Below are 15,621 nucleotides of genomic sequence, written 5' to 3'. Positions count from 1 at the left end.
TAGAGAAGTTATGAATGGGGAGCCTCAGAAAGAAAAGGCTTGGGACATGGGACATGAGCACAATAACTTCTTTAGACTTAGCACTAGGCCTAGTCAGAGTAGACAATCAGCATATGCTTGTTGAATGAATGAATAAATGAATGAATGAACGAACGAATGAACCCATGTGGAGAAGTAGTGCTATGAAAGTAGGAAACAGTTATTCATGTTTCTCACAGAGCAGTTGATGACAGAAAGCAGGACTTACTTATCTTCGTATTTCTAATACTTGATACCCGGCCTGGTACATAGTTGTTGCTCGATTAATACCTAATTGGCTTTCGGCTCAATCAATGATGATTATATTTAAATCAGTCCAATAGTGGAACAGGCTGCCTGATGCATAGTGAGCTCCCATTTCCTCAACACACACCTTTAGGCCCAGAGGAGCAAGGGAGGGAGCCTGAGGCTGGAAGACCATTAACAGGAAAGCTAGAAAAAGACTAAGTCTCTCTCAGCACCTCATAGATCCCTGCCAACATCCAAACATCAGGACCCTATATTATTAAGTAAGTCGGCCTACTAAAGCCTGTTGAAATGCCACAACATTTTTCAGCCTTGTATTAAGACCTCAAAATGATTATCAAGATTCCCTAGAGGTGACAACACCCCCAGCAAGAGAGAAGAGTTCCCAGTCTGAGAAGCACAAATTAATTAGCACAATTAACAGTTCATCCTCTCTTCTCGCCAGCTTTTTCTTCTGCAGTTCTGGTGTCCCCAGTGTTTACAGAATACTGTCAGTTTAGCCATGCCTTAGTCTCCTCGCACACCCTGACAGTGAAACAGCACACCAAAACACTTCCACGTGTGCAGCACACACTTGTTTGCATGTCTTATAGGCAGTACTTTTTTAATTAGTCACAATGTATTCATGAACCATTAAATTATCTTAGTGATTCCTAACCAACATAGATTTTTCATAAATAGAATGAAATAGAAAAGATGGAATAGAATAGAAAATTTCAGTGCCTCATGTACATAAATGTATACTGTTTCATGAGAAGTTTGCCTTATAAAGATGTAGATGTTGTTACAGTATGTGAACGTGTAAAATGAATTATTGTGGGTTGAAGTTAAAAAAGTTTGAAAGGCTCTGCTATAAACAATCAGGAAAATAATAATAGTTAAGAGAAGAGTAAGGGCTTTGCATCGGACTCAGTTTGATTCCCAATCCTGCCATTTATATGTCCAGTAATCTTGAAGTGTGCTGCTTGACCCTGTGGGCTTGTTCCCTCATCTGTGAAATGGGGAGGCTATACAGTACAGTAACTGTACCTGGCATCCAATCAACAGTCAATAAATGATAGCTTTAAAAAGTCTCCTATGAGGAACATCAAACTCTATGGGGTCTCAGGACAGACCAGGCTGTTTCAGGCCTCATGACACCTGCAGATCTGTAAAGAGGATTCCCAAGATGCATTTAAGAAAGGATTCTCCCTTACTCCCACAATCGCAGTGTTCGGCTCCTGATTACCTGTGTTGGGGTCTTACAATTACAAAAACAGCAGAAACTCAAACTTTTCAATGTTGGGCTAAAAAATGGGGGGCTTCTTCCTCAAAACAGGAACTGAGGAAAACCCAGTTGTCTAAAGTTGCTGGCCAGCAACAGCACTGGAACATCCATCCCAGCAGCATGGGCCAACACGCAAGCCCCCAGAACTACTGCCATGGTTGAAGCAGAGGATTCTGGAGGAAGAAGCAAAGAATTCTTTGCTGCCCTATAGACCCCAGGGACTTCCAAGGAGTTCGACTCTCCTAGCTTCTCCTGCATTCTCTATAGGGCAGCCAGTTATCAGCATCAACTTCATTGCCAAGTGCCATTCCCAACAGAACTCTAGGGCCTCCTGCCATCCCTGTCCATCTCCATGTGAAAGGAAAGTTTAGGAAGGAGACTGAGTCTATAAAAGTGAGACAGCATCCATCCAGAACCGGGGAAAGCAAACACATGCAGGGAGGCAGGGAGAAAAACTACAGTGCAAGCAAGAAATGGGAGAAAGCAGTGACAGGAGGAGAAACAAAGAAAAAGAAACTCGGGGAAAAAAATAAACAAAAAATGCCAAAGGATAAAGAGGAAGACTTTAAAAAACCAAAAACTAAGTGTAAAACAAAAGGAGGACAAAAGAGAAAAGAAATAATGGAAAAAGCTATGAGGATGAGAGACCATCCCTAATTCCACACTATTTTGTTTACTGTTCCTTCAGAAAGAGCACTGACTGATGGGCAGGGCAGGGAGAACGAAAATAGGGGCCCTTTGAATTCCAGTGTCCTTCCCCTTCTCATGAGTCTGGTCTTTAGCCTGACTTCCATCACTCAGGACACAGGGTCAGGAGCTTTTGGAGAAAGAGGCTCTAGGAACTGACAGAGTCCAGCTGGGCTGGAGACAACGACACTTCACTGGCAGGTGCCAGCTCAGGTGTTACTGGCTCTGCTCCCCTCTCCCAGAGACAAGGCTTTAGCTGCCAAGCAACTCCTACCCATCACAGACTCTGGTGTCTTGTCACTCTCAGAGAGCCCCATTACTCCATCACCATATGCTCCTCCCTGCATTGGACACATTTGAGGGCATTCAGATAATTTTCTGTGGCCTATTGGGCTCAACTCCACTTATGTATTTCAGAGAACTCGGAACAAGAGATGAGGCCTATAACTATCACCTGCCCTTGCTTCATGGGAATGTCCTGGCTTATTTATAAAGGGAATCCCACCCTGCCTCTAGTGCTGCCTTCTTCCTTCTGGGTACTAGAGGAGGGTTTGGCCTGGTACTCTCTCCCTCTCTGGACAGCTCCTGTCTTCTCAAGCTTCCAAATCACATAGAAGAGGCACAGCAAGTGCTTGCAGAAGATGACCTAACACAGTACACAGTCATTTGTGAGGGGCTCAGGCCTGAACCAAGGGGCTCAGGCCTGACCTCAAATCCCTCCCACCCCAAAGTGTGAAGGCTTGAACACATCCGTGTCCTTTCAGCTAAAATGAGCAGGAGCCATGCTTATTATCATTTCTCAACACAAGCTCCTGCAGCAAACCTGCAGGATGGCTCTAGAGGGAGAAAGAGGAGAAAAGAGGGAACTTCACAGTGAAGAAACCATCGGCCTAAGAAAATCTCCAGACTGTGAGGCCCCACGAGCATCCTCAGCTCCTTAGGGAGGGGTAAAAGGTTTTAATGGGCAGGCATTCTCTGTTGAAACCTCAGTGTTTGGGGCCCAGACAGAGAGGGACGAAAGGGGAGGGAAGCCTGCACGTGGCCAGGTGAGGCCAGAAAGAGGTGAGATGCAGAGCTAAGGCCTCTGCTGGGCCTCCAGCTGCAGCGTGGCCCCAGAGTGACTCCTTGCTATGCTGTACCTACTGGCTGCCATGTTCACTCCCCTAAACTTGAGATTTTCCCCTTAAAATAGAGATTGGGGATGTGGGAATCAATCTTGCTGGTCAGCCTGGCTTAGGTGGTCATGAAGGGCAGGCTCAGTCACTCAGGACTCCTGCAGCTGCCTGAGAGGCAGAAATACAGAGCATCTTTGAGCACTCCTGCTCTGTCTGTGGGAAGGTGGGCAAAAAGCTCAAAATCGAATAAATGCAAGGGTCAGGACCCAAAGGGGTCTCACTCCCTGTTTCTCTGGACTCTCTGTGGGGTGCCTGTGTGCAGGTTTTCTGCAGAAGATAGTCCATTTTGTTAAGCCTTTGAATATTCAAATTGAAAGTACCGCGCAATCATTGATTGTCAAATCATGGGTTTCTAGAGGTTTTAAATACTTGGCATGAGGGGGAAAAAACTCAAACCTATACCCGAAGGTATAAAACATTAATTCTGTGTGTCTCCTGCTCCAGGAACCTGGGTGCAGCTGGATGCTTTGTGAAACTTTAAAAATGTTGCATCTCTGCTTCTCTCCTCGCACAGGAGCCCTCCTAGGCGCTGAGTCCCTGCAGCTGCAGCATCCGGTCACGGACCCAGCTTTTCTGACCACCATGTCGGGTAACTCCGCTGCTTCTCCTGGGGTAGGGTGACCGCGGGCCAGGGGTGTTTGGATCTGGGTGTATTTCCACAGCTTTTCCTGCATAGAACAGAGAGGCAAAAAGTCAGAGCATGCAAGGGTGTGCTGGGGCTCTCGAGAGGGCACGGGCCACGCTGTGGCCGCTCCCACTCGCCGGCGCCTGCTCGAGAGAGCAGAGGTCCAGAGGCCGAGCCGGCCGCTGCGGATATCAGCGACCCCGGCCCCTCACCCGCCCTCCCACTTTACCACAATAGTGACCCTGGGACTTCGCAGCGCGGATTCTGCGCGCCTAGAAGCGGCAGCGGGGGGAGCTAGAGGCTCACGATGAGCCCGGGACGCTAGCATTGCGCGCGGGGCGCACAGAGCTGATCTGTGCCAGTCCGCGTGCGGACCCCGAGACGCGCCCGCAGCCCGCGGAGCCGCGCACCCCGCGAGGAAATCGAGGGGATCGAATGAACTGCAGAGAGGGCGCGGCGCCAAAGCCCTGCAGGCCGGGCACGGGATTTCCAGGGTCTGGGCAACAAACGGCGCAACCTTCTTTCCTGGGGAGACCCCTAGCTCTCGGGACCTGGCCTAGGGGGCTCCCTGCTGTCTAGCTGCGGTCTCCGCAGTGGCCAGGCGAGGCGCTGGCGGCCTGGCCCTGTCACCAGGCGCCCCGGCTCCTTGCGCGTCCGCCCCAAGGCGCGGGGCCCGGCCCCTCCCTGTGATTCCCCCAGCGCTCACACTAAGGTCGAGGTCAGAGTCGGAGTCGCGCTGGGCTCCTGCGGCCACCCCCGACCGCGAAAGCTCGCCCGGCCCGGCCCGGCGTGACCTAACAACCCGGCCCGACCTACTCACTGCGGCTCAGAGGAGCCCTGCGACCGCGGCTGCCCCGCTCCCGGCCCGCTGAGGCTCCCTCCCCGCCGACCCTCGGGCGCGCACTCGGCTGGCCCAGCCAGCCGGGTCAGTCCGGCCCGGCCCCGCCGGCCCCGGGGGCGGCCGCTCGCGCAGGGCGGCCTCCCGGCCGAGCGCGCGATCCGCGGGAGCCCAGCACGGCTTTCCCGGAACTCGCGCTGCGCGGACGACTCGGAGCCTCCGAGCGCCGCCGAGAAATGCCTGCACCAGAAAGGGAGGGGGTAGGGAGAGACGGGAGGAAGGGGAGAACAGGAGCGGGACCTGAGGAGGGAGGAGGAAAAGATGGAGTGGAGAACGGGAAAGGCGGAGGAAGGGGACGAGAGAGGAAAAGCAGAAGAAAAAGATCGACGGGAGGGAGGGAATGAGTTCCCCGGGTCTAGGCCCTTTACTGGGATCAGTCTGGCAGGTCCTTCGCCGGCCCAAGGACAAGGCTCGCCGAACTCCACAGCTTGTCCTAGGGCTGGCTTCTAGACCAAGGGCATACAGAGATCGGAGCCTCCTCGGAATCTACACCTGGCATGGTAGAGAAAGAAGGGACTCAGGGCTTGCACACCAGTGGGAGCATCGCAGAAGGGTGGGCTAGGTCAGCTGGAGCGCTCCTGTGCCTGCCTCCGGCCCCTCCCAGGTCCCTAATACCTTCTCCCGGGCCAGCCGCTGGACCCAGGTTCCCCCAACTTATTAGCCAGGGTGATGAGCTTCTCTGGACTGATCTGCACATTCCTGAGCAGAAAAACCTATATGCTATTGCTCTGGGGGTAGGACCCAGCCTGGGGTGGGTGGCCCCATTAATTTCCATACGTTCTGGTTCCCACTGAGGCCCTGAGACCTGCCCAGCCTCTCTTCGCCCCTTCAAGTTTGAGAAATTTTAGTTTCTTTTCTTGTCTTTTAGCATTCCCTTTGTGTTCTCTAAATCTAGAAACTGGCCTCAGTTGCCATGGTCTATAAAGAGGACCCCCACACCCTAGCATGGCACCCAGACCTCACACTTGACTACTGACTTGGTTGCCTTTCCCCAGAAAAACCAAAGGTGTATCAAGGTGTTCGCGTGAAGATCACAGTGAAGGAGCTGCTGCAGCAGAGAAGGGCTCACCAAGCAGCCTCAGGGGGAACTGTAAGCATAAACCTTTCACTTACTCCCAACTCCTGTTCAGCCTCTCTTAATCCTTCATCTGAGAAGGTGTAGAGGCCACCCTCGGCCCCAGTCACCACCCCTAGACCTGGCCTTCCTCAAGCGTTCCTATAACTTTAGAGTCCAGCTTCATCCCTGTCCACCGCAGGAAGCCACAAAGAATAGCTGTGGCATGTTGTGGGGCTCAGGATTTGGGGGAGCCCATCCCTCACTGATCATGAGTATGAAGGGCTTGTTGGTCCTGTGCAGGGAGAGGAGCAGACAGCAGGTAAGTTGGTTGTTATTCTGTTAGGAAGTGTATGTTCCTTCACATATGCAAAGAATATCTCCCAGAAATTCATTTTATTTTAGGAAGGATAAAATCTCTGTGGAGAACCCCTCCCCCTCCCTCTTATTCTTCTGGAACCCAGCCTCTGAGGTCATTTATCTGTAAATCACCAGTCATAAAGTTCCCGACAGAAGGGGGCCATGTTTCTGCAGTGGAGACAGCTTGGAATATAGAACCACCTCCTTAAGATGTAATGAAGCCTTGAGTAGTTCCAGATTATCACGAGATTGATCTAGGCAGCCATAAAGGTCCCCCACCACTTACGTACATTCTAAAGCAAGTAGTACTGCCAGGAGCTCTCAGGGCAGCAGTAGAACCAAATAAACTAGGTCAGGTTATCCTCCAGGAGAGGACAATTGATCAATGAAAGCCCTTGATCATGCGATTGCTTGAGAGTTGGTTTGGGTGTGGATGTAGGATCTGGCAGATGGGGCCCATATTGCCAATGTTAGCGTGGGTCCTGTCTCCAGCTTAGTGGCATCTGCCCCACAACGATATTTGTGCCTGGTGCTGTTTTTGTGCAATGCACGATTTTATGAAATGGGCCTTTGTGGGAAGAGGCAAATGAAGTGGGGGTGGTGAACATAGATTCTAGAGCCAGTGGCCTGGTTTCAAATCTCAGTGCCTCCATGGAGTGTATCCTCTGAGCAAGTTACTCCATCTCCCTTGCCTCTGTTTTCTCATCTTTAAACTGGAGATAATAAGATTTTGTGAGGGTTAAATGAGTCATTGCAGATAAAGCACTTAGAAGAATGCTTTCCATGTAGTAAATGCTCAATTAATGTTAGCTGTCATTATTATTTGTGAAAAATACTACAATAAACTACAATAAAATTACAACCAAGGCTTGAAAGCTAGCATTCTGTAATGTTCATCTACACCCTTTGCTAAGAGGTTAGAATTCAGGAGTGAGCTTGCTGTGATATGGCACATACAGCACAAATTTTACATTCGCTGGAGAAGTTAGTACCTCCGTATGCAGAATTCCAACTAACAATTAAACTTCCTTCCACTTGTAGAGGATTTTACAGTGGTTCTTTTAAAGCATTTTTGTACACTCGTTATCTCATTTAATTCTTATAAATAACTAGGGGAGGTAAGTAGAACAGGGATCTGTGTGCCTCTATTAACGACTGAAGTTCAAAGTCTTGTAGTTACTGCCAGTAGAGCTCAAAATAGAACCAAATTCTTCTTATTCTTAATACAAAAAAACTTTTCACCGATTGGCTCCCTAAATTCATCTTTCTGCAGACCCAGCTGTGCTGAGCAGGAGTCTGGTTGCCTCAACCATCAACCCCTTCAATCCAGAGATAATGATAAAGTTAATAAAACCAGGATCAAGATGTTCATAACAAAATGTAATCTTTCATTATGGAACTTTGGTACATGGTAGTGTTCTGCTTCAGCTGAGCCTGGAGTAGTCTCATTGGGCATGGCGGTTTTATTGCTGTTGGCCTCTTACAGGTTGGTTTGGCCACTGTTCCCCTGTTAGCTAGAAAGGAAGGCAAGGGTTAAATATTTCCCCTGCATATCTGACCAGTATCTCTTCCCTGGAGAGATCTGACTTATCTAAGTTTTTCTGAATCCCCCGCCCCCGAGAAATAATAAAGCAGAACTTCTGAACCAGTGCTTTGCCGGGCAAAGCCTGCTCTCCACTTCGCTTCCTTGAATATTATATCCGCCCATGCCCTCACAGGCAGGAGGAGTACAGAGATGATTTAATTACGAGAGCCAGATGTAAAATCTCTCCCTGGGAACCATCAGAAGGATCTGGGATTCCAGGAAAGCTGTGAAGGTATGCTCAGTAGGCAAGGATGGCAGGTACCAGGGAATAATGGATGCCTGCTTCTTGGTGTAGAATCTTCTGGTTTAACAGAGATAATCTCTGACTTGTTCAATGGTTGAAGGACACCTCTAGATAGATTTAAGGCAAGGAGAGAGTTAATTTTATTAAATATACAAAGCAGGAAAAAACTTATCTTAATTTGTTAGAAAGTCAGAGTAGTATCCACAATTTGAAATTTTAAGAAGGCAATTGTGAATGTAAGTCACAGATGGAGACAAATATCATGGTCTAACAATGCCAGAAGAAATGTGTGCATGCAGGATTTGTAAATTTAATTAAAAAATAAAAACTTATTTCGGCCAGGCCAGATCAATTTGCAAACAGCCTTACACACACACACACACAGAGAGAGAGAGAGAGAGAGAGAGAGAGAGAGGCAGAGAGAGAGAGGCAGAGAGGCAGAGAGGCATATACACACACAATTATTTTACCTTTAGGATAAAGGAAAACTTGAGTTAGTACTTATCAAAAGATATAATTAGCCTTTTTTTTTAACCATTAATTTTTTAACAGCCTTGATGTGATTTTTTAATTGTAGATTATGAATTTTTGTGCTGTTTGAAATCTAAGAGAGAGGTGCCTTTCTTTGTATTCTTGGAGCAAAGTAGAAAGTGAACCCGTGACTAGAAAGATAATATCAAGTAGGATATGGTAAACATACCTGAGGGAGATAAGGCGGGGAGGCAGACAAACAGACCATGGGGGGGGGGGGGAGCGATGGGGTTAATGAGAGCTCTACAGTGAAGCAGAGTTTTTAAACCCCACTCCTTCCAAGTCCTTAGCTCAAGCTGCAGCCAAATATTTGCATGAAGAGCTGGTGAAGGATTCCAGCTTCCTGGTTCATGACATTATGGCATGGATCATTTTCAAAATTAACACCACCTCCTGTTTCAGCAGTGGCTGACTGTGCAGTCTCACAGTGGCTTCTTGTACGGGAGTAAGTATACCCTGTAACCCAAGAGAGAGATGTAGTGAGCTCAGCTTCCTAGCACAGAAGCACAGAGCGATGCTGGTTCCTTTAAACTTTAAACCACCACCTGAAACCTTAAGAAAATAACAATAATAAATTCTAAGTTTCTCGGTTAGTATAATTATCAGTTCAACTAGAAGATACAGGCTGCTTTACTTTAGCTTAAAAGGAACACTCTCATAAACTTCAAGTATTTAAATATAGTCACTTAAAAAAGCAACTTTTATAAAAATTAGTAAAAAACATACAAAGAGTTGCAATATTTCCTGACCATTAACTAGAATATAGATAGGCTCCAACTTGATGACTACAGGTTTAAGAAAACATTTTCTATTTTTCATAGCTAGTAAGACTATGTGAATATTTTGAGCTATCCAGGATTAACAAAGTTAAGAATTGTGTCCTTTGGGGAAAATGAATTCCTAAGGCTAAGCAGCAGGATGGTATATGAAAATTTTGAAGAAAATGATTGACTAAGTCATAGAAGTTGGGATTAAATAAATGTGGACTAAATATAAATAGTTTAATAGAAATGCTCTTTACTGAGTTTTCTTGAACAGTTACATTTCTGTAATATAAAAATCATTTAAATTAAATTTTTATCAAAATTAATAGCCTTTAAAATTTAAGTGGGAGAATCTTATATGGGGGGGTGGGGGACAAGCAAACCTAAAAACTGAATCTAAATGAATTATGACATTGGTTGTATTTAATGACAGCAACATTTTTTAGAAGAAATAATCCGGCTTACCTTAGAGCAGAAGCAACATAGTTCGGATCAAAATGTCTTAACTTTCCCTTTATAGAACTTTCATTTCACTTTGCTTTATGGTCATATTCTTGCTTTGGCAGCTGTCTGGAGGGAACAGTGTCCACCTTTCAGATCCAGTCACAGCATCTTCTGCAGGTCAGTACAGCCAGCATTACAATTCTTTCAAAAACTCTTTCAAAAGTCCATCTCGAAAGTCTTTCAACGCTTGATTCAGGGGTTAAGATAGGCACCACCATTTAATTGCAATCCAACCAATCAGAAGGTGAAAAAGGCATAGTGACTCCAGATGAAAGCCCCTCAAGAAAATAAAGTGTAAATGTTTTCTTCTCTCTGAATTGTCTATTCTCTGCTGTCTAATCTATCCCCAATTTGTTCTCATTTATTCTGGTTCCTCATCTCCGGGCAGCTAAACTAGACTGCAAGACCAGAATTGTTTTTAGAAACTTGCTAACTTTTTTGTGTACCATTAGATAGAATACACAGCATCCTGAAGTCCTAGAATCATGCCTTTGTTCTTATTCAGTTTCTAGCCGACAGGGGCTTCTCTCCCCTTTTCTCTTTTCCCATAAAGTTCAAACAAGTGTAAGTTTTCTCAGCGCAGTACGAATAACTCTGTTACATAAACACTCCTCCTGTGCCACTCAACAGCTAAGGGTTTAAAGAGCTCATGTATAAGGGAACATGCTTATGGTAGCTCACCATTGAATGTGCTGCTTTCGCTTAACCTCAAAGGAACCTTGAGACTTCAAAAATTCAACTTTCTGTGGTCCCTCTGATGGACATACTCTAAACCTATCTTCTTTGAGCATTTAAGGATAATAACCACAATTTGAGCCTATTAATACTCAAATGGAAAAGGAGTTATATTTTCAGAAGTCTTCTTGTTTAGTATTTAACAGCTTATTTTAATTCCATTATCATGTTGACAAAAAGCATTTTTGCTTTTTGTAATTTAGAACCAGTGCTAATTTGTCCTCTACACTCCTGGTTTCTATTTTTGTAATTTGTATTGCCAATTATATCACTACTCAAAATTGAAGTTACTGAATAACTATAAAAAGTTTAGGTACGTAATAACCCTAAATCAAGAGAATTATTTCCCATGACATCTGAAGTTTTTCTAGAGCCTTAAATAACTCTAAGCTACTTCTGAGAGGTTTACTTGCAGATAGAGGCTGGATATGGATGCTTTTGTTAGTCCAAGAAAGTGGAGGTTTGAGCCATTGTTTGACTGTAACAGTTGGGCACAGGTTGGATCATCATTATTTATTTGTTTGTTTGTTTGTTTGTTTGTTGTTGAAATTTTAGCCTTAGCAACATGCACAGCCAGTTTCCACATTATTAACCAGATTCACTTTACCAGAGCTTGAGTTAGTTAAGGCAATTGAAAAATCCAGACTGTCTGCCTGTTTACTTTTCTAGAACTTCTTAAGCTCCTTTCCCTTAGACATAATAAATGTTCAAAATATAGAATAGAATTTTATTCAAATCCATAAGTGCAATTTTTAAATAAAAAGAGAATTTTTTTTTTCTTTCTCTTCTAGGACTGTATTTCGAACCTGAATCATTTTCTTCTACACCTAATTATTTTCAACCCCGAGAATTTTCCAGTTGTGTTTCTTGTGAAGAAAACCCAAGCTGCCTTGACGAGATTTTGGATTCCTACCTTCAGACAGAGACAAACGCGGACACTTTGCTCAATTCCATGCAAAGTACTCCACATTATTTTCCAGACAGCTTCCAGGATGCCCCTTTCTGCTTTAACCAGAGCCTGGTAATTTATCTCAATCTTAACAAAACCTATTTATTGCTTACAATGGGGTAATAATACTTTGTAAGAGAGTTTGCATCATCTTGTGAGGAATCAAACACTTATCAACAAGGAAATCATCCAGGAAGCAAACAGAGAACCATTTACTTCTCAGTGGAGGTAGAAATAGGCACACATTTCCCAAGTTGCTATGCCAAATTTAGTGTATGGCAATAAAATAGTTTCCTGCCAATATATATTTAATATTTTTAAACTGTGAAGTTGAGACATTTACTAATCGGAAATCACTGATTTAAATAATGGCCATTGGATTTGGGGTTTTTTGAAAATGGAATTAAAGCTGTGTCTATACAGTACTAAACTCTCATTTTGATAAATGGGTTTTGATTTATTTTGACATTGAATTGGCCCTACTAACTGGTGCTTTTGGTCTGGTTTAGGCACAAGAACTCATTTGGGTCTGAGATGATTAGTATAAATGAAGCTGTGATACTTTAATTTGGATGGTCTGTTTTTGATGGACCTCAAAATGTTTGAAAATGTGATATTTAAAATGGAGTAAGGTTTGTATTAGTAGACACCAGTTATTTTAATGTCCTTTAGACACTCACATACTTTTTTTAAAACCTTAACAAAGTAAGTTTTTTTTTTAGTGTAAATGATATTTTCTTTTGGTTTGTCAAAAGTCTGTGTAAGTATCAGGCTAAATTTTAAGGGCATAGGAAATTAACTCCGTAGAATATGCATACAGGGCCCAATCATCCAGTTCCCATCCAGCTTCCAAGTTAGGCTTTCTCAGCAACAGTTGTAGCCCTGCTTAAGAGAAAGCAGAAGGTACTTTTCTCCTCAGGGGACAAGACTTTAGTGACTGTAAGAATACTTTCGCATTTTGGAGTCTCCCAGACACTGGACCATTGAAGATCCCAGTTCCACCTGAGTATGTTCACCTTGTTCTCTACACCCAAGGATGTGGAGAAACATCCAAGGTGCCACCTGCAGCTTATATTGTGGTACACAGCAGGATTTGATATACAGGTGACTTGAAGCACAATGGGATTTTGTGGTCTAAGGACAAAACATCCTCTAAAGTATGATTATAACAAAGGAAGCCAGTGAAGCAAGGCAATTTATTGTTGGGAAAGAAGTAGGTAAATATAGAATCTGGTGTCATGAAATCGTGCGATCAGCAAATAAAATTACTTCTGCAGACTTGGGTTGGGTTAGGTGTTTTGTTGTATTATTTTTCTTTACCCTTACTGTTTTCACTTTGAGTTAATAAATCTACTCTATTCTCTTCTTTTAAGCCTGTCTAAGTTGTCGAGCTCTTTGTTCTTTGGTTTTCATTTCTCTAGATCCCAGGATCGCCTTCAGATTCCTGCACTCTCTCCAGTTCCTTAGACTGCAGTTACTCGCCGGCTCAGCTACCTTTGTACACTCCAGAGAATTACAATTCTCCCCCTTCCCTGGACGCCAGAAACTGTGGCTATTCCTCAGAAGACTACTCCTACCCTCACTTGGCCTCGCACGCCCAGTACGACTGCTTCTCCTCGGCCACCACCTCCAGCTGCTACTGTGCGTCCTGTGAAGCAGAACACTTGGACACCATCAGAGCATCCGAATATTTTGCCTATCCCGGCACAGACTGTGTGAACTTTGCGCCCTCAGTAGCAGCAACCAGTGATTTCTATATGAGGGAAACAAACTGTGACATCTGCTATAGTTCATAGAAATTCATCAATTTGAACATGACGTGTGTATACTTATTTTTCTGTCACACAAAATGACAACTCAATAGGCAGCCTTTTAACAAAATATCATGGGCACAGTTTACATGTCACCATTTTCAATTTTCTGATGCTAACTTAGGCATTAAGCTGAAGTCCTCAGACCTGGTCATTGTGCCATTCCTACTTTGTATGCTTACAGTTAAAATTTTTGTAGGGAACGTTCAATTGTTTTACTTTGCTGTGTAACAAACAAATTCTAATTTTTCTTTTTTACTAATAAATAATTTTGTACTATTCAATATTGGCTTGGTTTTCGATTTTTGAATAATAATTTCTGATTGGTTTGAATAATATCAATTACTTCTAGAAATCACTAATTACTCTCCAGTAGTTTAATCTTACTTATTCATGAATTTCGAATTATTTTAATGCAGTGAGGCACCTTTGCTACCGTGAGGATGGAGGGTGCACACAGCTGTGATGGCAAAAAAGTGAAAGTCAGCCGCACCTTTAAATGAGAGTGTATGTACATCTTGGAGCAACATCAGAGAAAGACTTTTATGAATCATTAGTTTCCATATCTAAAATTAGTCAATGAAATAGTAATATAACCAAAAAGCACATCTTACCTACAGCAATGTTAACTTGTAGATATTTTTTTTTCCCCAAAGTATTGTTTTGTAAACTTTATGGGTAAATATTTAATCTTCTTTCTCTGGAGGGCTGCTTTGCACTTGATGTAGCCCAAAGTTTTAGAATTTGTTGTTATATTATATTTCTGAATTTCTGCTTTAGGTCCTTAAATATGCATCGCTCACATTTACAGATTGATTTATAGGATTGGCCATGTTATTTACAATTGAATTTCATAATTTACTTCCTCTGATTAATCTATTTGACAAACTCAACTGTCTATCAAGGTGAAGAGAGTTACTTAAGCTATCTATGCTAGATTATATCATTAAATCCTGTTTATTGAGGGCACTAACTGCCGTAAAATCTGGGAGGCATTTTCCATGTCCCCAGCTTTAGCACAATGACAGCAATACTGGTACCATGGGCGCTGGCCATAGCTGCCATTTTCCAAGCCCTTCCTGTGTGCCAGAATTGTCTAAGGGTTTTCTCACACATTCTCATTTAATCTTCGCAACAATATAGGTAGCCAAATAAGGACTCTAAAATTCAGTCACCTGCCCAAAGTCATGCAGCTGATAGGCACCTGAACTTAGGTCTGAAGGACATGAAAGACACGCTTCTTGCTCACTCTCTGGTGGTAAAATGTTTGATCTGCCATTTGAGAAAGACTGTTCAAAAACCTGTGAGATCATCCCCATTAAACCCCACCTTCCTCATACACAAAAAGGTATGTGTCCAGCACAACTAGTTAGAGCTCCCCAGAAGGGCCGGACTATCTGCAGGATACAAAGATGCCTAGCACAAGAGCTACCAGAGACCCCAACTTTGGGGACTGAGAGGAAGAAGCTGACCAACTACCACTTCAGTGAACCTATTTCTATTAAGAGGCAGCTATGCTTTCAAGATGACACTGTCTGATTGTCCTCTCCCTGGGGACTCCACTAAGGCTTGGGCAAACAGGACAAGTTGCAACCTGCCTCATGAGATAGATGTGCAATAGAAACAGAACAATTACTGCCTTTTTGAGATGCCAATAGAACTAAATTTTTAATAGTTTCAAACTAAATTTAAACTGGCCTGTTGTCAACAATCTGTTCACACAGACTAAAGCCTCTGTGTACCTTCTACCCTATTCCCAAGGGACAGAAAGCAGAGAGCCCGAAGATGTCCAGTACACCAAAATATCCCTTTCTAAATGCCATTATTTTTATTATTATTATTATTATTACTATTTACCACTTGTATTCTCTGCCTTCTGAATCAGTTATCTTGTAGCTCTAACAGAGAACATTTCTACCTCTTTGGTTCTTGTTTTTTTTCACATGTCCCTGAGTTTTTGCCTAAACCTAGTGTGTGAAAAGATTCATAAAGGAATGGAAGACAAGGGCTAATACAGCTACCATGCATCACAATGACTAACTCCCCCTTAAATTGGTCTTTAAGATCTTTCTTAAATTTGGACCAACAGGTCACCAGGCACACAATGAAGTGGATGCATGCTGCCTACCTATTCTCTTATCGCTGTA

At 43.9% G+C, this 15,621-nt stretch overlaps 1 protein-coding gene and 1 long non-coding RNA gene across 2 annotated transcripts; one reads left to right on the top strand and one right to left on the bottom strand.

Moving 5' to 3' along the window:
- Positions 1 to 5,204: 5,204 nt before the first annotated feature.
- COLCA2 (colorectal cancer associated 2) lies at positions 5,205 to 13,758 on the top strand. Its single transcript, XM_016165676.2, has 5 exons — positions 5,205 to 5,437; positions 5,933 to 6,027; positions 10,042 to 10,096; positions 11,506 to 11,735; positions 13,085 to 13,758. Exons 1-5 carry the CDS (start codon positions 5,278 to 5,280, stop codon positions 13,457 to 13,459), a joined length of 915 nt encoding a protein of 304 aa, XP_016021162.2. The 5' UTR covers positions 5,205 to 5,277; the 3' UTR covers positions 13,460 to 13,758.
- LOC118602936 lies at positions 7,242 to 10,781 on the bottom strand. The gene is made up of 3 exons (XR_004951026.1): positions 9,941 to 10,781; positions 8,881 to 9,167; positions 7,242 to 7,865 (listed from the first exon to the last, which is right to left on the bottom strand). It is a non-coding gene; the product is annotated as an uncharacterized LOC118602936 (long non-coding RNA).
- Positions 13,759 to 15,621: the final 1,863 nt, after the last annotated feature.

Source organism: Rousettus aegyptiacus, unplaced genomic scaffold (genome assembly GCF_014176215.1).
Source record: "Rousettus aegyptiacus isolate mRouAeg1 unplaced genomic scaffold, mRouAeg1.p scaffold_m13_p_5, whole genome shotgun sequence".
In the NCBI taxonomy this organism is placed as follows: domain Eukaryota; kingdom Metazoa; phylum Chordata; class Mammalia; order Chiroptera; family Pteropodidae; genus Rousettus; species Rousettus aegyptiacus.
The sequence above is the reverse complement of the archived record's forward strand: the minus strand, read 5'-3'. Positions and strand labels throughout refer to the sequence as shown.